The sequence below is a fragment of the Sphaerodactylus townsendi genome, linkage group LG15 (assembly GCF_021028975.2).
Source record: "Sphaerodactylus townsendi isolate TG3544 linkage group LG15, MPM_Stown_v2.3, whole genome shotgun sequence".
Classification (NCBI taxonomy): Eukaryota; Metazoa; Chordata; class Lepidosauria; order Squamata; family Sphaerodactylidae; genus Sphaerodactylus; species Sphaerodactylus townsendi.
Genome location: NC_059439.1, coordinates 17,656,596 through 17,677,382, shown reverse-complemented (window position 1 = coordinate 17,677,382; position 20,787 = coordinate 17,656,596). Strand labels below are relative to the sequence as shown.

The 20,787-nt window shown below is 48.8% G+C and overlaps 1 protein-coding gene across 1 annotated transcript; it reads left to right on the top strand.

Annotated features, from left to right (window-relative positions):
- Window positions 1–1,451: 1,451 nt before the first annotated feature.
- On the top strand, window positions 1,452–20,787 carry LOC125445068 (slit homolog 2 protein-like). The gene is made up of 2 exons (XM_048517899.1): window positions 1,452–1,553; window positions 18,971–20,787. The coding sequence occupies exon 2, from the start codon at window positions 19,372–19,374 to the stop codon at window positions 20,431–20,433; it is 1,062 nt and encodes a 353-aa protein (XP_048373856.1). The 5' UTR covers window positions 1,452–1,553; window positions 18,971–19,371; the 3' UTR covers window positions 20,434–20,787.

Here is a 20,787-nt window from a genome sequence, read left to right as displayed (position 1 = left end):
GGCAAAAAAAATCCAATTAGTGCAAATTAAGTGAGTTTGCATGCATTTCATTGTTTCTGCAATTTATTCCAATGGCATGCTTCATGTTTTCAAATAACTGTAGCTGGGTTTGTTTGGTTTGTTTGTATGTTTTGTTTTATTTTTGCAGGGAAGGGATTGGCAGAGTTCTAAATCTAACAAGTGAGGCATCTTGGAGCTAAATTAGTAGCTCTGTGCAGGCAGTATAATATCCAGAAATAATCAGTGGATGGAACAGGAGGGGGGAATCTCACACACTGGTCCTGATCTTGCCCACTACATGCTGACTGGGTTTCCTGTATAGAAATGACACAAGCCAGCGTGGTTCTAGTGATTAAGAGCAGGTGCACTCTAATCTGGAGAACCGGGTTTGATTCCCTGCTCTGCCACTTGAGACTTATCTGGTGAACCCGATTAGCTTGTGCCCTCCAACACATGCCAGCTGGGTAACCTTGGACTGGTCACAGTTCTTCAGAGCTCTCTCAGCCCCATCTACCTCACAGGGTGTTTGTTTGGGGGGGGGGGAGGGAAAGGAGATTGTAAGCCCCTTTGAGTGTCCTTACAAGAGAGAAAGGGGGGGCAGTGGTGGAATTCAGCAGGTTTGCACCACTTCGGCAGAACCGGTTGTTAAAATGGTGCTTGTAAACAATCAGTTGTTAAATTATTTGAATCTCACCACTGGAACCGGTTGTTAAATTATTTGAATCCCACCACTGGGTGGGGGGGAGGGGGGGAGATATAAATCCAAAACTCTTCTTCTTCTTTTCAAATGGGACACTCATGGGCTCTGTGTAAAGACCCCATCAGTATGTGGAACATGGAAACAGGACCTGTATGTCTGATCCCAGAACAGGCTCTTCCAATCCTTGGACATATTGCGTTCAGGTATAGGTAGGTAAGGGTAGTCCCCTGTGCAAGTACCGGATCATTCCTGACCCATGGCGTGACACCACATCACATCGTTTACTAGGCAGACTTTGTTTTCGGGGTGGTTTACCACTGCCTGCCCCAGCCATCTACAATTTACCTCCAGCAAGCTGAGTGCTCATTTTGCCGACCTCCGAAGGGGAGACAGCTGAGTCAACCTCCAGCCAGCCATGGGAACCAACCTGTTTTATTGTGATTATCATCTAAGTTTTAGTAAAATAATTTATTTGGTGCAGTTTTGGCTCTCCAGCAGCAGGGGTCTAACACAGACTCACAAATTATTTGCTTTTAATTGCTGAATATCTCCTGGATTCTCTACGGTAGCCTGTCTCTTTCCCGCTCCGGATGCCATGTGAGGGAAAAGAATGCTGTTTCAAGCCAGCTAGTTAATGGCACCTGGCCAGGCAGTAGCTGCCGGTAATCCCAAACTGAGATTAGAACTCATCTGCTTATTCATTGCTGGAAAGCAATCCGTTCTGCTCTGTTTGTCAGTTTTCAGACGAGGAGAGCGTTCCTCAGCAAAATGGGGCCACAGATGCGGAAGGTGGCATGGGATGAGGCGAAGGGGAGGCATTGCCTTCTTGACAGGATGAAGACGAGTGCTTAAGGTACGCCTGGAAACTAGGGGGGAAGCGGGCCAGTGAAGATAGTTTCCATCCTGTTGATGTGGAAGGTCAACAGGATAGTTTCATTAGCTGATAGGTACCAAATCGATCTGTCTCTTCATCAGTTTAGGGAATTAGAGGTCTGTCATTCTAGAAGAGCTCATGGAAGCAAAGAACCCTCCTGTATGGGAGGCAGAATGGGATAGATCTATCAAGAATGAATTGTGTTTTCCGTTCTCTATTAGCCTGCAGAGCCCTCATTTCAAAGATCTTGGACATAGCAAGATAAAGGGTACTCTGTTTCCTGATTAAATTTTCTTCTGGGAATTTATATTATTTACTTAATTTGCACATGACCTTTCTCTCCAGTGGGGACATCATACATCATTATCTTCTCTTCTGTTTTATCGTGACAATGAGAATGTGACAGGAGTTAAGAGTTAAGACTGGACCCTCAGGGCAGACTAGAGTTTTGAACCTGGGTTTCTCAGATCCTAGTCCAGTGATTTAGCCACAATACCACCTGATGTCTAAGCGGGAAGTGAGAGCTCGTGTTGTGATGGAGTGCTGAAGGCTAGAGACACCCACATCCAAACCCGCCCAATTCACTGGGTGTTTGTGGGCTAGTTACTCTTTCTGTGTTTTATCCACTGGCGTAATGCCCATTGGGCAAGGTGGGCAGCTGCCCAGGGCATCACCTTGTGGGGGGCATCAAAATGCTGGGTTCGTTTTGGGGTATTTTAGTGGTTTTCCATTTTTGGCCTGCAGGGGGCGCAGCTTTTAGGCTAGCGGTACCAAAATTTCAGCGTATCATCAGGAGACTGTCCTTATGCTACTCCCCAGGTTTGGTGAGGTTTGGTTCAGGGAGTCCAAAGTTATGGACTCCCAAAGGGGGTGCCCCTATCCCCCATTGTTTCCAATGGGATCTAATAGGAGATGGGGGCTACAGTTTTGAGGGTCCATAACTTTGGACCCCCTAAACCAAACTGCACCAAACTTTGGGGGTACCATAAGGACAGGTTCCAGATGATACCCTGAAATTTTGGTGCCGATGCATCCAAAAATGCACCCCCTGCAGGAACATCCCAGAAATTTGCCCAAGAATCTTTGTTCTGCATTGAGTTTTCTGTATTGCTGTCCATGGGGGTTGCAGGCGGGGGGGCGGGAATTTCTGAAGGCACAGTCTCAAAACTTTCAGGGTCTCATCAGGAGACTGCCCTGATGATACCCCCCAGGTTTTGTGCAGTTTGGTTCAGGGGGACCAAAGTTATGGACCCTCAAAACTGTAGCCCCCATCTCCTTTTAGCTCCCATTGGAAACAATGGGGGATAGGGGCACCCCTTTGGGAGTCCATAACTTTGGACTCCTTGAACCAAACCTCACCAAACCTGGGGAGTAGCATAAGGACAGTCTCCTGATGATATGCTGAAAGTTTGGTGCTGATATGTCTAAAAATGCACCTCCTGCAGGCACCAATGTCCTGGTGCAAAAAAAATTTGGTTGTGGTGGAGTGGCCGCCCAGGGAGGGGGGGCATCCAACTCAGGTTTTGCCCAGGGCTACAGTTTGCCCAGGGCTGCCTCATTACGTCCCTGGTTTTATCTCATAGGCCCGTGGTGGCAAACCTTTGGCACTCCAGATGTTATGGACTACAATTCCCATCAGCCCCTGCCAGCATGGCCAATTGGCCATGCTGGCAGGGGCTGATGGGAATTGTAGTCCATAACATCTGGAGTGCCAAAGGTTCGCCACCACTGTCATAGGCTCATTATGAGGGTAAAACCATTTTACTACCATCTTAGCGTTATTTTAAATTGTTTCAGATTGTTTAACATGTTCATTTTAGATGTAGATTTATATTTTTTTTAATTTGACAACCCTGAGTTCCTTTGAGGGAAGGCAGAGTAAAATGTGCCCAATAAATGACCCAGTTAGACTTGATCTCTGCCGGGGAGACCGCAAAATAGTAGCTTGCATTGTACCTCTGAGGCAGTCTTCTGATTCTTGTGACAGACCAGGGGAGCATAAACAACAACTGTAAAAATGGTGGCTAAGACGATTATTTCTCTGTTCATGTCGAGCATGTGTAGGCGACCACATCATTGTTCCAGCGTAAATGTTCAAAACAAATATAGAAATAAGTATCTTAGCTGTCATTGTTACAGAGAGCCAGTGTGGTGTAGTGGTTAAAAGCAGCCGACTCTAATCTGGGGAACCGGGTTCGATTCCCCACTCCTTCACATGATGGAGAAGAAGAGTTTTGGATTTATATCCCCCCTTTCTCTCCTGTAGGAGACTCAAAGGGGCTTACAATCTCCTTGCCCTTCCCCCCTCGCAACAAACACCCTGTGAGGTTGGTGGGGATGAGAGAGCTCCGAAAAGCTGTGACTAGCCCAAGGTCACCCAGCTGGCGTGTGTGGGAGTGCACAGGCTAATCCGAATTCCCCAGATAAGCCTCCACAGCTCAGACGGCAGAACGGGTAATCAAACCCGGTTCCTCCAGATTAGAATGCACCTGCTCTTAACCACTACGCCACTGCTGCTCCGAGCTGCTTGAATCTGGTGAACTGGGTTTCTTTCCTTGCTGTTCCACACGAAGTCTGCTGGGTGACCTTGGGCTAGTAGTCACAGCTCTCTCAGAACTCTCTCAGCCCTCCCTACCTCATCAGGCATTTGTTGCACATCTCTCTCTCTCTCATTGGCCTTATGCCCCATTCTTTCGAGGAGACTTGAGCATTTGTTTATGGCTCTCTGGTTATTTCCACATGGAAATTTTGCTCCGTGTCCTCCTGCTCAAACTGTAGCTCCCATTTCTCCCAAGCATTTGTCTAACTTCTGGGTTTTTCAGAGCTCCACTTAAGGTTGCCAACCTCCAGACAGGGGCCTGCAACCTGTGGCTCTCCAGATGTTCATGGACTACAAATCCCATCAGTCTCTGCCAGATTTTTCCACACTACCCTGCCCACACTACGGATTTCCACTCTACCCTACCCTTTCCACAATACTAGAACCAGGGGGCATACATTGAAAATGCTGGGGGGGAAGAATTAAGACTAATAAAAGGAAACATTTCTTCACGCAATGCATGATTGGTGTTTGGAATGTGCTGCCACAGGAGGTAGTGATGGCCACTAACCTGGATAGCTTTTAAAAGGGCTTGGACAGATTTATGGAGGAGAAGTCGATCTATGGCTACCAATCTTGATCCTCCTTGATCTCAGATTGCAAATGCCTAAACAGTCCAGGTGCTCGGGAGCAGCAGCAGCAGCAGCAGCAGCAGCAGCAGCAGCAGCAGCAGGCCATTGCTTTCACATCCTGCACGTGAGCTCCCAAAGGCACCTGGTGGGCCACTGCGAGTAGCAGAGTGCTGGACTAGATGGACTATGGTCTGATCCAGCAGGCTAGTTCTTACGTTCTTATGATACTGCTACAAATTCCTTTCCTCTTGTCCATGCTACCACCATGCATCACTTAGGCCCCTTCTGCGCATGCAGAATAATGCACTTCCAATCCGCTTTCAATGCATTTTGCAGCTGGATTTGACTGTGTGGAATAGCAACATCCACTTTCAAGCAATTGTGAACGTGGACTGAATGTGCATTATTCTGCATGTGCGGAACGGGTCTTAGGGAGTCAAGCCACTGCCGCTGGAAAGTGTTTGTTCTCTGCAAGCTCCGCCGGTAAATCTGCCAGAGTAAGTAGGTGGACCCAGACTTGCCAAATGGGATGATACATCATAATAGAAAAAGTCCCCCTGGAGAGAATGGTTGCTTTGGACAGTGGGCCTCATAGCATTGTACCCTTCTGAGGTCCCTCCCCTCTCCAAGCCCTGCCCTCCACAGGCTCCACCCCCAAAATATCCAGGTATTTTCTAACTCAGGCTCCTTCCGCATATGCAGAATAAGGCACTTTCAATCCACTTCCACAATTGTTTGCAAGTGCATTTTGCTATTCCGCCCAGTAAAATCCCGCTGTAAAGTGCACTGAAAATGGATTGAAAGTGCATTATTCTGCATGTGCGGAAGGGGCAGAGGTGGGATCCAGCAGGTTCTCACCAGTTCCCAAGAGTGGTTTACTAATTATTTGTGTGTGCCAAGAGGGGGTTACTAATTGGGTCTGCTTTTCCATTAGAAATTCCATTAGGTCCAAAAATCATAAAGTCCTGTTGTTTCCTATGTGGCTGGTTAGTGAAGGTAGAAAACGGGATAATTCTCCCTGTTGGGCTGTTTTAAAAACATGTTTTAGAAATACGGTAGTTCCTGGTTTAAGGAAAGTATCCTTCTTTTGATTTCTAGAAACAAAATTAATTATTTGAAAGTATTAAGTATTTGACAGGCAGTCAATTAGAGGAGTATTATTATTATTATTATTATTATTATTATTATTATTATTATTATTATTATTATTATTATTTATATTTATAAACCGCCCTCCCCCGAAGTAGGTGTTTCTGTTGGCAGTAGACGATAGGACTTGCTACAATGAGTTTAAATTATGGACAGAAAGATACCATCTGGAAATTAGGAACTTTTTTTTTACAGTAAGAGTTTTTTACAGTAACAGAGAAATTATTAATGCCCCGCCCCCGTCGTGCCCGGCCACGCCCCCGTCGTGCCCCGCCCAGCCCCATTGGCGCCACGCCACTGTTTGAATCCCACCACCATGGGAACCTGTTACTAACGTTTTTGGATCCCACCACTGGGAAGGGGCCTTAGAACTGGCGATGCTACCCGCGGTGGTTGAGCTTTTTGCTTTTAGAAAAAAATCCTGTAGACGTACAAGACATTCAAGGTGCAGGAAAAGGGATTCCACCTAAACATTAGGAAGAACTTTCTGGCTGTCAGGGCTGTCTGATCGTGGAATTCACTGCCTCGGAGAGTGGTACAGTCTCCATCTTGGGAGGTTTTCAAACAGAGGCTGGATGATCTCATGTCAGGAGCGCTTTGATTGTGTGTTCCTGCATGGCAGGGGATAGGACTTGATGGCCCTTGAGGTCTCTTCCAACTCTATGATTCTATACCTCTGCAGCATCTTAACATCATAGTGATAGACCCACTGCTGATATTTTGTTAAAAGAAAAATTAAAAGCATTTCTCCCCTCTGGCGTGTTTCATGTCCTATCACAAAGCAAGATAAGGAATGTTTAGAATTAAAGTTTAAATGCTCTAAATAGAGACGAACCAATAAGTGCCTTTATCTGCCTCTGGGATTTTTGCTGGATTGTTTGTTGGCTTGGCTTGTTTCAAAATTAATCCCGAGGACCAGCTGTTGAACGAGACAGAACATAAATAAAATCAGTGCAGCAACTCCAGGATACAAAGATGAAAGGAGATAAGTACCCTTCTGGATCTTTTTTTTTTTAACCTTGCGACAGAAAGTTTTTATATAATCCATTTTGTTCCCGTAAAGTCTGTTGTGCACTTGCCCCGAGATAGCTTGCAGTGAGCAAAAGACTGCGGCAAACGGTGTAGCTGTAGAGATAAATTTCTTAAACCAGCAGAATACCTTTTTCACAGGGCTAGTCAAACTATCGCAAATTAGCGATATTTCAAGTTCTCTGGAATCTTTCATTCGTCCAATGCTCTCCTGCTCTGTTAACATAAATGTTACTTTGCCCCCTTTAACTCTCTGCCTTTACTAGAGCCCTGTGGGTTCCAATTACTGTCAGATGCCCTAATTAACTGCTTCTATTTTCTCAGGTTGGTTTCTCTGTCCCGGTAGATTTTGACGCATCTCAAAAACATATTTTTCACAGGCGTTGAGTCAGAAGGGTGTTTGGATCATGTGGATCATCTGCTCCACCGAGTGTAGTGCGATCAAACCGATTTGGTGCTCCACTTTAAAACTCTGTGTACTGTGATGGTTCTTCTTCACCAATGACCTGAAGCATATCTCCCGCCCCACCCTTTAATTTTTTTTCTTTTTGATTGGAATCCTGTTTGTGAAGAGCTTCAGGGAGATGCTTAGTAATTCGACATATATCAACTGGTCCAAATAAGGTGTGCTTAAAAAAAAACCCCTAAACTTCCTCCAGCAGGGGCGCGGTGGTTAAGAGCAAGTGTACTCTAATCTGGAGGAACCGGATTTGATTCCCCGCTCTGCTGCTTGAGCTGCAGAGGCTTATCTGGGGAATTCGGATAAGCCTGTACACTCCCACACATGCCATTTGGGTGACCTTGGGCTAGTCACAGCTTCTTGGAGCTCTCTCAGCCCCATCTACCTCACAGGGTGTTTGTTGTGAGGGGGGAAGGGCAAGGAGATTGTAAGCCCCTTTGAGTCTCCTGCAGGAGAGAAAGGGGGGATATAAATTCAAACTCCTCCTCCTCCTCCTCCTCCTCCTCCTCCTCCTCTTCTTCTTCTTCTTCTTCTTCTTCTTCTTCTTCTTCTTCTTCTTCTTCTTCTTCTTCTTCTTCTTCTTCTTCTTCTTCTTCTTCTTCTTCCAAATTGTTTAGGGCCATATACATTAATCTCCCCTTCTTTCCTTTATCCTCATAACATCCTAGTGCGGTAGGGTAGGCTGAGAGAGAATGACTAGCTGAAGGTTGCTCACGGTTTCATGGCAGGTCTAGATTTGAGCCTGGATTTTCTTGAATGTAGGTCTACCCACGACACCACGCTGTTTCCATAATTTGCTATGTGTTACTGTAGAGTGCGGAGAAGACCCTCATAGGAGCAGTTGGCTTGGAACCCTTCCCTACGCCCCACTCCAAGTTGAGAACAAGTTCTTTCTGAATCATACATCATAGTTAATTCTGTTAACTATCTGGCTGCCGCCTCTTCAATTGGCATCCCAGCCAGAGAGACACAATCTATACTTTCCGCTGATAGAGTTACACACAGTGCTATACTTGCCTGCCAAAGGGGACCTGGTAATGCTCATCATGTAACACTACGGCTGAACTGTGGTTGGCTCTCTATAATTGACCTGTTGTAAGACATCTTTCCAGATCTGTGGTATTATCAGGCTGCCATTATTATGCCTGGTTTGAGGGAGATCTGGATAGGACTTCAAGAATCCAGTGTATCCACCCCACTGTGATAGGCACAGATCAAAGCTCTGCCACAGTTAAATAAACCAGTTCCACTTAGATTCCTCTGTTTCAAAGTTTTATTCGTTCAAAGCTGCAGCTTTGGGAGATCTCCTGTGAGGTTCAGGGAAGAGCCTCAGAGCTCTATTGTTCGCAAACATGCCTGATACCTTTTCCATTAGACCAGTGATGGCGAACCTTTTCGAGACCAAGTGCCCAAATTGCAACCCCAAACCCACTTATTTATTGCAAAGTGCCAACACAGCAATTTAACGTGAATACTGAGGTTTTAGTCCTGCGTCCACCAGCCGCTCTGCCCTGCGCTGCTCCAGTGCCTCCACCCCACCCCTCTGCCTCCACCCCACCCTCTCGAGCAGGGGCCAGCCTGCTCTAGCCTCCAGCAAGTCCCGCACACACTGCTCTGCACCTTTCTAGCATCTCCGCCTACTCTGCCTCTGCCCCCCCTTGGGCAGCAGCCATTCGGAGCACAGGCACCAGGCCCGCCAGCCGAGTCCTCCCTGCTCTCCGCAGGGCATCAAGCCCAGCGGCCCAAGCCAGCCTAGATGTGTGTGTGTGTGTGTGGGGGGGGTGATTTTCTGCCCCCCCCCCATTATGAACCCTGTGCCCGCGTGCCCACAGAGAGGGCTCTGAGTGCCACCTCTGGCACTCATGCCATAGGTTCGCCATCACTGCATTAGACCCTCCCAAGCAACTCTTCTAACATTATTCATTGTAGAGATTGCCTGTCATGCTCTTAATCTTTCCACAGAGGCGTAGCTGGGCCAAACTGTTCCCAGAAAGGGGGAGGGGCCTGGGGCGATTTTCTGCGCCCCCTGGTGCACAGCGCACCCCCGTTCCCTTGTAGCTTTGCCACTGTCTTTCCCCCCTCCCATAGCTCACCTTTGCGTTCTATATTTGGGCATACTCTTTAAGTCACCTTGTCCTGTACCAGGATTTGGGTTGCTGTATCAACCAAGCCTGTTTTTCTCCCCATTATCTCTCTTGGCTTTAATTTTGCATTCTTTTACCCTTAGCTATCAGTGAATGTACAGCTTCTTGCAAGAGCTAGTGTCTTGCTTAAATCTTACATTTTTCGAATACCAATAACAACACACTTTGCCTTAATACATACACCCATATATTCCTATCAATTGCACTGGCATGAGGTTGGATCCTGAAGGCTATTTTTGGGATAAATTTTGCCCAGTTTCCTCTTTCCCCCATAACACACTTTTTTGTTCTTGTTGATTCCATGATCCACAGCATAGCCTTTTCTACATGGTGTAGTGGTTAAGATCAGCGGACTCTGAGAGAACCGGGTTTGATTCCCCACTCCTCCGGGATTAGCTCAGGGCAAAAAGGTTAGATTCCTCCCTGGCAAAGGGGAAAAACTTACGAGGCCTTGATCCAACCCCAACATGAATCCATAGTGTGCAACTCTGCAAGGATTTCAGCCTTGAAGAAACTGGATCCTATTCATCACCGGGGCTGAGAGTGTACACCCCCCCCCCCCCCGTGTGTACTGCAGGAACATTTGAAGTTCTCAGGAGTCTGTGCAGTTCACAGCTCTCTCTGCAACATGCTGAAACGGCTGCCTCAGGCTTCTTCCGCACATGCAGAATTCAATCCACTTTCAGCGCACTTCTGCAGCTGGATTTTACTGTGCGGGACAGCAACATCCACCTATAAACAATTGTGAAAGTGGATTGAAAGCACATTATTCTGCATGTGCGGAAGGGGCCTCCGTCCAGCCACCTCACTTGGATGGTATGTTCATTCCACAGAGTGTGCATGTAAGGGGGGGGGGGGATCTTTGCAGCTCCAAACCAGAGAAATCCAGTCTTTGTGCCAATGTGTAAATATTTTCTGCAATAACCAACAATGTTGTCGAACAACATCTCAACAGGTAACACAGTCCTCGCTACTTCCCCGGCCAGGGTGATGTCTTCGGTCTCGATATTTATTTGCCCAGCTTCCACAGGCTGTGACATTCCGCTTCGCTGAAATATTGTTCAGCCCATAGCAATTGTGAAACAATATTTGCAGATGATTATAAGACCCAGGCAGATGCCTTGCCACCATGCACTGACTGAGCGCGTGTTCTCAGCGGCTGAGCTACTTTTCCGTCCTCCATGAATTCTTGGGCCGCTGGATTTAGACAGCCGGCTACTGCTTCTGTTGTTATTGGGCCTGGAACGATCATATGAAGGCTGTGAATGTGGAAACATGATTCACAGTCTCTCTTGACGTTATTAAACCTCGACATCAGTGGTGAGATTTTAGTAACAGGTTCCCATGGTGGTGGGATTCAAACAGTTGCGTAGCGCCAATGGGGCTGGGCGGGGCATGACGGGGGTGTTGCCGGGCATTCTGGGGGCGGGGCATTGCTGGGCAGGGCTGTGGCAAGGACGCAGCTGCTGCGCCAGTTCCTGGGCGGGGAAACGAATGAACGCAGGCGCAGGCTGCCATACACACCGGTACACCTCCTGCTAGATTGCTTCAAGTTCTGCATGCTACTGCTGAGGAGCGGCGTAACTAAGGCAAAAATCATGTGGCAAAATCACCAATTAGTAACCCCCTCTCGGCACACACAAATAATTAGTAACCTACTCTCAGGAACCTGTGAGAACCTGCTGGATCCCACCTCAGCTCGACATTATAAAAACAGAAGCAGTAGCCGGCTGTCTAAATCCAGCTGCCCAAGAATTCATGGGTCAGCCAAACAAAATCCCCCAGTTTGACTTGGAAAGAAAAATGTACTTTTTCACATCACGGAGCTCTGCTCTCTGAGTGTTTTTCCCTTGAGGCCAAATAGTTCTGGATACCTGCTGTTCAGCCATTTACAGTAGAGGCCCTACCTGAATTCACATCTTTCAGAGCCAACTGACTTCAACCGGTTGCAACTCTGCTAAGGACTGCACTGTTAGTGTCTGTAGTCAGATGAGCAGAGACCAACCAACTCAGGGCTAGCCTAGGGCTGCCAACCTCCAGATGGTAGCTGGAGATATCCCGCCATTACAACTGATCTCCAGGCAGGCCCATGGCCAGAAAAATTTTCATTGGGGTGGCAAATGAGTATTTTCTTTATTATTTATTTTCTGTATTATTTATTTGTTTATGCTTTGTTCTTTACGAGTGTTGTACTTCGTTCTTTACGAGGTGTACATGGTATAAAGCGATGAAGTTGAATAGCATGAGTGCTCTAATAAGCAATGTAACAGGGCTAGGATTACAAAAATTAGAAAAGTGCAAAAAAGGTTTCAATGTCTCCCCCCCCCCCCCCAGCTTTTTAAATTAGCACCCTTCAGTCCTGCTAACTGCTAATTTAGTTCTAGCCAGTTGCACAGATAATTCACATTTGGAAGATTTATGTGAGGATTTAAAAAATCTCAGCTCTTTCCTTTTTTTAACATAGAGAATTCACACTTGAAAGACTCATTATAGGTTTTACACCAACCCGAGAGCTGACTGGGGGGACATGACAAATGATTGATGGGGCCCAACCCCTTTTTGCTCCACAATGGCTAGAGGTCTGTTTCAATCTGGGGATGGGATGTAATTCCACTTGAAGAAGAAGAGTTGGATTTATATCCCCTCCCCCTTTCTCTCCTGTAAGGAGACTCAAAGGGGCTTACAGTCGCTTTCCCCTTCCTCCCCCACAACAAACAGGTGGTGAGGTAGGTGGAGCTGTGAGAGCTCCAAAGAACTGGGACTCGGCCAAGGTCACCCAGCTGGCGTGGGTTGGAGTGCCCAAGCTAATCTAGTTCACCCGACAAGCCTCCACAGCTCAAGTGGCAGAGTGGAGAGTCAAACCCGGTTCTCCAGGTTAGAGTGCACCTGCTCTTAACTTCTACACCACGCTGGCACCTGGAGGCATACAACCCAAGGGACGTGCCCTGGTTAGAAGCAGCAACCCAGAGTCAACTACTGCTGCACAAGATGTCCACATGAATATTTAGCCCCTGACCCTGGTCTTGGCTTCAGGCAAGGGCTCAGTCCTGGCCACCCTCATCATCTGATTATACAATTGGATGCAGAGAACGGAGGAAGCGCTTTAAGCCTCTAAAGGCTTTCTGGACAGGATTGTGCGTTGCCAGCGTGATCTGCTTCTGCCAGCTCCCCATCTGGAGAATGAACAGCTGGGAGCTTGTAGATGCTCCGTGCTTAGTGGGCAAACCTGTGCACAGGCCTCAGGGACGTAGGTATAGATATTTTATGGGGGGGGGGGGCACACCACCACCTGCCCCTAGGGCATGGCTATGCCTCCCCTAGCGCTGCCCCTGGCCTAGCGCTTATAAAAGCAGCTCTCTGAGGCCGGGGATGGCAGACTCCCCTGCCCCTCCCACCTCACCAAACCCCGGTAGTATCACCAGGAGAGTCCCCCAAACAATCCCTGAAAGTTTGGTGCTGCTAGCCCAAACAATGCGCCCCCTGCAGGCCAAAAACCGAAAAAGCACTAAAATGTTTTAAAAACCCACAAACGGAGGGGCGGAGCTTCGGACATGAATGGGGGGGGGGGGTGTTTCAAACCCGAGAAACCCCCCCTTACCTATGTCCATGACAGGCCTCCATGAGGCGGGGAAGAATTCTGCTTTGCTGCATGCCTGCAAACTTCCAGTACAGTAGACGTGCTGAGAACTTGGAAGTGATACTGGCAGGGTTGCTCTCGGTTTCTCTCTCTCTCTCGATTTTTGAGCTTGGCCTCACTCTTCCTAATGGCAGGTTCCAATGAGATGTCTTTTGCAGTGTTTGGGCTAGGTGAGCCCCCTGAATGAGAACCATGGAATCATAGAGTTGGAAGAGACCCCAAGGGCCATCAAGTCCAACCCCCTGCCATGCAGGAACACACAATCAGAGCCCTCTGATAGATGGCCATCCGGCCTCTTTTTAAAAACCTCCAAAGAAGGAGACTCCACTCACACTCCGAGGCAGTGAATTCCACTGTCGAACAGCCCTAACCAGAGGTGGGATCCAGCAGGTTCTCACAGGTTCCCGAGAGTAGGTTACTAATTATTTGTGTGTGCCGAGAGGGGGTTACTAATGGGTGATTTTGCCACTTGATTTTTGCCTTAGTTACGCCCCTCCTCCACTCCGCAGCAGTAGCACGCAGAACTTGAAGCAGTCTAGCAGGAGGTGCACCGGCGTGCGTGGCAGCCTGCTTCTGCATTTGTTTCCACCCAAGGATCAGCGCATGCTGCTGCCCCTTGCCACAGCCCCCGCCCAGCAATGCCCTGCCCCTGGAATGCCCGGCCACTTCCATCACGCTCACTAGCCCCATTGGCTAATAAGAAGCTTTGAATCCCACCACCATGGGAACCTGTTACTAAAAGTTTTGGATCCCACCACTGCCTCTGACAGATGGCCATCCAGCCTCTTTTTAAAAACCTCCAAAGAAGGAGACTCCACCACACTCCGAGGCAGTGAATTCCACTGTCGAACAGCCCTGACTGTCAGGAAGTTTTTCCTGATGTTTAGGTGGGATTTCTTTTCCTTCACCTTGAACCCATGACTCCTGGTCCTAGTCTCTGGAGCAGCAGAAAACAAACTTGCTCCCTCAGTTTGATGCTAGTGTTAGTGTGTAGCTTTGATAATGAGTTGAAAATCAAAATCACCCACCTCACCAGGTGTCTGTTGTGGGGAGAGGAAGGGAAAGGAGCTTGTAGGCCACCTTGAGTCTCCTTACAGGAGAGAAAGGTGGGAAATAAATCCAAACTCTTCTTCTTCTTCACCACTGCATCAGGCTAGCAGACCTTACAGAGTTGCTACGACTGTGAAATAAGCCAAGGGAGAATCATGCATACTGCAGAGAGGTGGGTTGATTTCCAATTACATTTTAAGTGCTTTCTCGGTTTTTTCCTGCTTTCCTCCTCCGACTTGGTGCCGACCATCTGTTCCACCCCAGAGATGTGTGCCTGGAGCCTGCTGCTGTGTGCGAAAGATCCATGAGATGGCAATAGCCAGGGGAACAGAACGGAATAGCTTTGGCTGCCCTGGTCTTGAAACTGCACACAGCAGAGCCATTGGAAAAGAGAGTAGCAGTTGTGGGTTTCCCCAGAAAATCCACGACAGCCTAGTGATTCCAGCCATGAAAGCCTTCGACAATATAGGGAAGCAGTTCTTTGGGAAGAAGAAGAAGAAGAAGAAGAAGAAGAAGAAGAAGAAGAAGAAGAAGAAGAAGAAGAAGAAGAAGAAGAAGAAGAAGAAGAGGAGGAGGAAGAAGAAGAGGAGGAGGAGGAGGAGGAGTTGATTTGAGATCCCTTGTCTCCTGTAGGAGACTCTGGGCTTACAATCTCCCCTCACAACAAAGACCCTGTGAGGTGGGTGGGGCCTGAAAAAGCTGTGACTAGCCCAAGGTCACCCAGCTGGTGGGAGGTACAGGCTAATCTGAATTCCCAGATAAGCCTCCACAGCTCAAGCGGCAGAGCTGGGAATCAAATCTGTCCCTCCAGATCAGAGTGCACCTGCTCTTAGTCACTGTTTTAGCCACTAAGCCACTCGTAGAACAGAGTAGGAACCTGGGGCTCTCCAGGTGTTCAGGAACTACAATTCCCATCGGCCTCTGTCAGCATGGCCAATTGGCCCGTGCTGGTGAGAACTGATAAGTGTCCCTGAGCTGGCTGGAGGCGCGATTCCTGGCGTAGAAAGGAGGAGGAGGAGGAGGAGGAGGAGGAGGAGGAGGAGGAGGAGGAGAGGAGGAGGAGTTTGGATTTATATCCCTCCTGTAGGAGACTCAAAGGGCTGACAATCTCCTTGCCCTTCCCCCCTCACAACAAACAACCTGTGAGATAGATGGGGCTGAGAGAGCTCAGAAGAACTGTGACTAGCCCAAGGTCACCCAGCTGGCATGTGTGGGAGTGTACAGGCTAATCTGAATTCCCCAGATAAGCCTCCACAGCTCAAGCGGCAGAGGAGGGAATCAAACCTGGTTCCTCCAGATTAAAATACACCTGCTCTTAACCACTGCGCCACTGCTGCTCCCTCCAATCCAAAGAAGCGTTTGGATTTAAACCCCGTCTTTCTCTCCTGTAAGGAGACTCGAGGCTGCTTACAAACTACTTTCATTTCCTCTCCCCACAACAGACTCCTTGTGAGGCCGGTGGGGCTGAGAGAGATCAGAGAGAACTATGACTGGCCCAAGGTCACCCAGCAGACTTTGTGTGTAGGAGCGGGGAAACAAATCTTTTTCATAAGAGTCTGCTACTCATGCGGAGGAGTGGGGAATCAAACCCGGTTCTCCAGATTAGAGTCCACCTGCTCTTAACCACTACATTTTCTCCAGGAGAACTGCCGGGAGATGAACTGTAATTCCAGGAGATCCCCCCCCCCCGCCCCCGAGGCTGGCATCCCTAGGTCACAGATCTGCTGCCAATCTTTGCTACCACCTAGTCTTAAGCAAATATTACAAAGGTGCCAGACATTTCCAGTCCTCAGTCAAGCTGAGAAGAACTGCCCCCACCCCAACCTTTTGGAGGAACTGGGGAGTTTCTAACAGTACGAATTGCCAGGTTTTTAAAACGGCTTCCAATTGCACAGCCGCTGACCTCATTAGCGGGCTGGCAATCGCTCTGCTCCAACCCTGTCCTTGCTCCGCCACCCTCCTCTCTGGGATTAATAACATTCCAGCTGTGAGAACAAGTTGGCAGGAAGAGGGTTTGAGTCCACGGATGATCAGATTTGGCCTCTGTCGATAATATGTGCCCAATCTGCTGCCGGGGGCAAGACAGGCACAGAGGAAGGTCACCTTGGTTCTTCTGCCACCAGCCCCTGCTTTGACAAAGATCTCACCTCTTTTGGTGGCAATCTCATGCTTCTTACGTTGCCCTAGCGTGCTTCACCGCTCAAGACGCTGCAAATATACCAAGATGTTACGAATCTTGATCCTCCTCAATTTGAGATTGCAAATGCCTTAGCAGACCAGGTGCTCGGGAGCAGCAGCAGCAGCAGCAGCAGCAGCAGAAGGCCATTGCTTTCACATCCTGCAGGTGAGCTCCCAAAGGCACCTGGTGGGCCACTGCAAGTAGCAGAGTACTGGACTAGATGGACTCTGGTCTGATCCAGCTGGCTTGTTCTTATGTCCTTATGTTATTTAAAAACAGCTGCGGCTTGTGCATCTAGGCCTCTTTAAGAGTGCAGGCAAAGGTGCCGACAAATCGTGCAGAGTGCCGACAAATCGTGGTGCTCTCTCCCACGAGAAACCCACCTGGCTTCACTGAGTTATTTAGAAATCTGTCTGGGACTGCAGAGGACAAATCTGCCCCCTGTCCTGATTTCCTTGCTGCTGCTTTGACGTTGCTGTGTGCAAGTTTTATTGTGGCTTTGCAGGGTATTATTTTAGTACCATCAGTCATCTTGTGGGTCACACCAATGGAAAGGTGGGGTATGAATAGGTGACAAACTCATGGCCCTCCAGATGTTATGGACTACAGTTCCCATCACCCCCTGCCAGCATCGTGCTGGCAGAGGATGATGGGAACTGTAGTCCATAACATCTGGAGGGGCACGAGTTTGACACCTGTGATTAGACGTTCCCAACACTGTTATAGCTTATGTTGTGTTGTGAATAGGTAGCAGGTGTCACTATTATCCATAGGGTCTGGGACCTCCATATTGCTTATAATCATCTTCACAGTCCATACTGAAGTCAACTGTGGACTCTTCAAGATCTGCGGAGGGCCTCAAACATCATTCCACTAGGAGCTAGAAACACACCTGAAACTCAAGCCCCCATCCTTGATTCTAGTCATACACGTGATCACTTGAGTCCTAAAAGGGGAAAAGCCTATTTTATTTCTGAAATGTCATTTTTATTATATTTTATTACATTTCTAGACCGCCCTTCCCTTTGTGAACTCATTTGTTTACAACCTAGACTGGCCCTGGTTTCCTTGTGTCTGGATACGTGGCCCTAATTCCCCCTCATGATGGAGTGTTGAATGAATCACTGTGGATGCTTATTTTAAGCAGAGTGAGTGTCCACTGGCATCGGATCATTCTGTTTTGCTTGGGGTACCAGTTTTACCTCACCTCTTGGTGTAGTGGTGCAGTGGTTAAGAGCAGGTGGATTTTAATCTGGAGAACCGGGTTTGATTCCCCACTCCTGCACCTGAGTGGCCGAGGATTATCTGGTGAACCAGATGTGTTTCCACACTCTTATATTCCTGCTGGGTGACCTTGGGCTAGCCGCAGTTCTCTCAGAACTCTCTCAGCCCCGCCTACCTCACAAGGTGTCTGTTGTGGGCACAGGAAGGGAAAGGAGCTTGTAAGCCTCCTTGAGTCTCCTTACAGTAGAGAAAGGTGGAATATAAATCCAAACTCCTCCTCCTCCTCCTCCTCCTCCTCCTCCTTCTTCTACGCCAGGGGTAGGGAACCTGCGGCTCTCCAGATGTTCAGGAACTACAATTCCCATCAGCCCCTACCAGCACGGCCAATTGGCCATGCTGACAGAGGCTGATGGGAATTGTAGTTCCTGAACATCTGGAGAGCCGCAGGTTCCCTACCCCTGTTCTACGCAGTGGCGTAGTGGCTAAGAGCAGTGGCTAAGAGCAGGTGCACTCTGATCTGGAGGGACCAGATTTGATTCCCAGCTCTGCCGCTTGAGCTGTGGAGGCTTATCTGGGGAATTCAGATTAGCCTGTACACTCCCACACACACCAGCTGGGTGACCTTGGGCTAGTCACAGTTCTTCTGAGCTCTCTCAGCCCCATCTATCTCACAGGTTGTTTGTTGTGAGGGGGGAAGGGCAAGGAGATTGTAAGCCCCTTTGAGTCTCCTACAGGAGACAAAGGGGGATATAAATCCAAACTACTCCTCCTCCTCCTCCTCCTCCTCCTCCTCCTCCTCCTCCTCCTCCTCCTCCTCCTCCTCCTCTTCTTCTTCTTCTTCTTCTTCTTCTTCTTCTTCTTCTTCTTCTTCTTCTTCTTCTTCTTCTTCTTCTTCTTCTTCTTCTTCTTCTTCTTCTTCTTCTTCTTCTTCTTCTTCATGCTTGAATTAACACTGCCCGCTTGGGTTAAACCTCAGCGTTTGCCTGGGAGTAGGGAGTTAACTAAAATACAGCGCCCCACTGACTCCTCTTGCGTCCTTTAGGGTGTTCAAAGTCACTAACTGCATAAAATGACATTTTAAGTTTATTGTGCGGCTGTTAGCTGGCGAAACCTTTCCTGGATGGAAGAAACGCTTTGATCAAAGGAACGGCAGTGGTGGGGAGATAAGGAAGATAAAATAGAGTATGGGCTGAGGATCGAGGAAATGTGTTTTCTGATGTTCTCTCCCTCACCCCTGACTACTGCTATTGCAGACTTAAAGGATAGCTACCCACAATCAGGTGCCTTCCACACTAAATGTACCACTCACGGCGTGTTCTCTCTCTCTCTTCCCTTTTATGTGCTTTTCTCCAGAAGATCGGCCGGGAAAGCCCAGCCTCCTCCCCACCCCCCGCCTGGCTATCAAAAATCCACGCTCCTGAAGCTGAAAGTGGAGACGGAAGATAACGCATGATTGACACATCTTGGAGAAAGTGGTGCCGCTCCAGTTACAGGCCCGGCTGATACGTTTCTCCCTCTCATTCACTGAAGTTGCCTGTTGTCCTTCAAGGTTTGAGTCTAAGGAAGTCGCTCGACAAAGGACTCTTTTGTTTTGGATTGCTCTGAAGAAATCCGACTCGCTTCTCCTGGCCCTGGGGAGCTGGCGATGATCAGAACGAGAAGTGCCGGGATCCACTGATCTCCGCTCACTGCCTGCCTGCGTTCGGGCTTTCCTGTGGGGCGGAGAAGTCACTTCTCCATCTGGCCTCCTTGCAATGCCTCCCTTGTTCATCGCTGTCCTTCTCCTGCGGGTCCTTGTGGCGTATGCTTCCAAAGCTTGCCCCCAGCTGTGTTTCTGCTATGAATCCTCCAGTTTTGTGGACTGCCACAGCCGGCAGCTGGCCCATATCCCCCTCGGCATACCTCACAACACATGGATGCTGGACTTGAGGAACAACAACCTGACCGGGCTGGAAGGGAGCGGCTTCGACGCCTTGTGGTCGATGAAGATCCTGCTTTTGTCCCACAATTCCATTGGCAAGATCCGGCCCAGAGCTTTCAGGTCCCTCAGCTTCCTGGAGAAGATGGACCTCAGCCACAACCTCCTCGTCCGTCTGCCGCACTACTTCTCGGTCGACCTGACCTCCCTGAAAGATCTCAAGCTGGCTCACAACTATTTGGCCGCCTTGGGGTTTGAGAGCCTGCAATATCTGGAGAGTTTAGAGAAGCTGGACTTGAGCCACAACTGGGTGACTGCCATCGAGAGGGGGACGTTCCGAGGCCTGTCCAGGCTCAGACACCTTTACCTCCAGTCGAACAGGCTGGCGATTGTCCACAACGGCTTCTTTTTCATGCTGCAGAACCTGGAGGTCCTTTTGCTGGACAACAACAACATCAGCTCCATCGAGGTGGAGGCCTTCACCTCGCTGCACAACCTGAACCTTTTGGCCTTGACCGGGAACCAGCTCATTCACCTGAAATTCAAGACCTTCCTGAACATCCAAACCATCAGCACCCACATCCAGCTTTCGGGCAACAGGTGGGCCTGCGACTGCGACCTCCAGCGGGTTTTCGGGAAGATCATGAGCGTGCGGCACCTGCATGTGGACGATTATGAAAACATTACCTGTGCCAGCCCCTGGCAGTTAGCCGGCTCGTCGCTGATGTCTGTGGATAGCCAGCTGTGTGTAGCGGAGACGGCCACGGTCTTGGTGATCACCGTGACGGTCTTGGTGACGGTCATTGCGGCCATTGTCATGGCGGAGAGGAACAGGAAGAAGAACCAGGAGAAGAACTGGAATGAGTCCGAAGGTCCCTTCGACTCGCAGGAAAAATGAGATCAGAGAACAGGGGCGGCAGGAACTGAAACCAGCTTCCTCGTGTTTTCCAAGCTCTGCCTCATTCTGAACAAGAACTCTTGGGTTCCCTGTTTACTTCTTAAGCCGTCCTGTTCCCCAAGACATACGGACTGTTAGTTGTTCCTATTTGCTTTTCTCCCCTTCCTTGAGAGTAAAGACATTATTGCGGTAGTTTGTCCAGCCCTCGCCCAAGCCCTCCAAAAAGGTGTTGGGAAAAGGCCGAACTTGCTTTGAGTTGCATAACTGTTGCCCAATCCTCTCAGTGTGGTGTAGTGGTTAACAGCAGGTGCACTCTAATCTGGAGAACCAGGTTTGATTCCCTGCTCTGCCACT

Coding starts and splice junctions, on each gene's coding strand:
- LOC125445068 (XM_048517899.1), top strand. CDS start 19,372: ATGCCTCCCTTGTTCATCGCTGTCCTTCTCCTGCGGGTCCTTGTGGCG.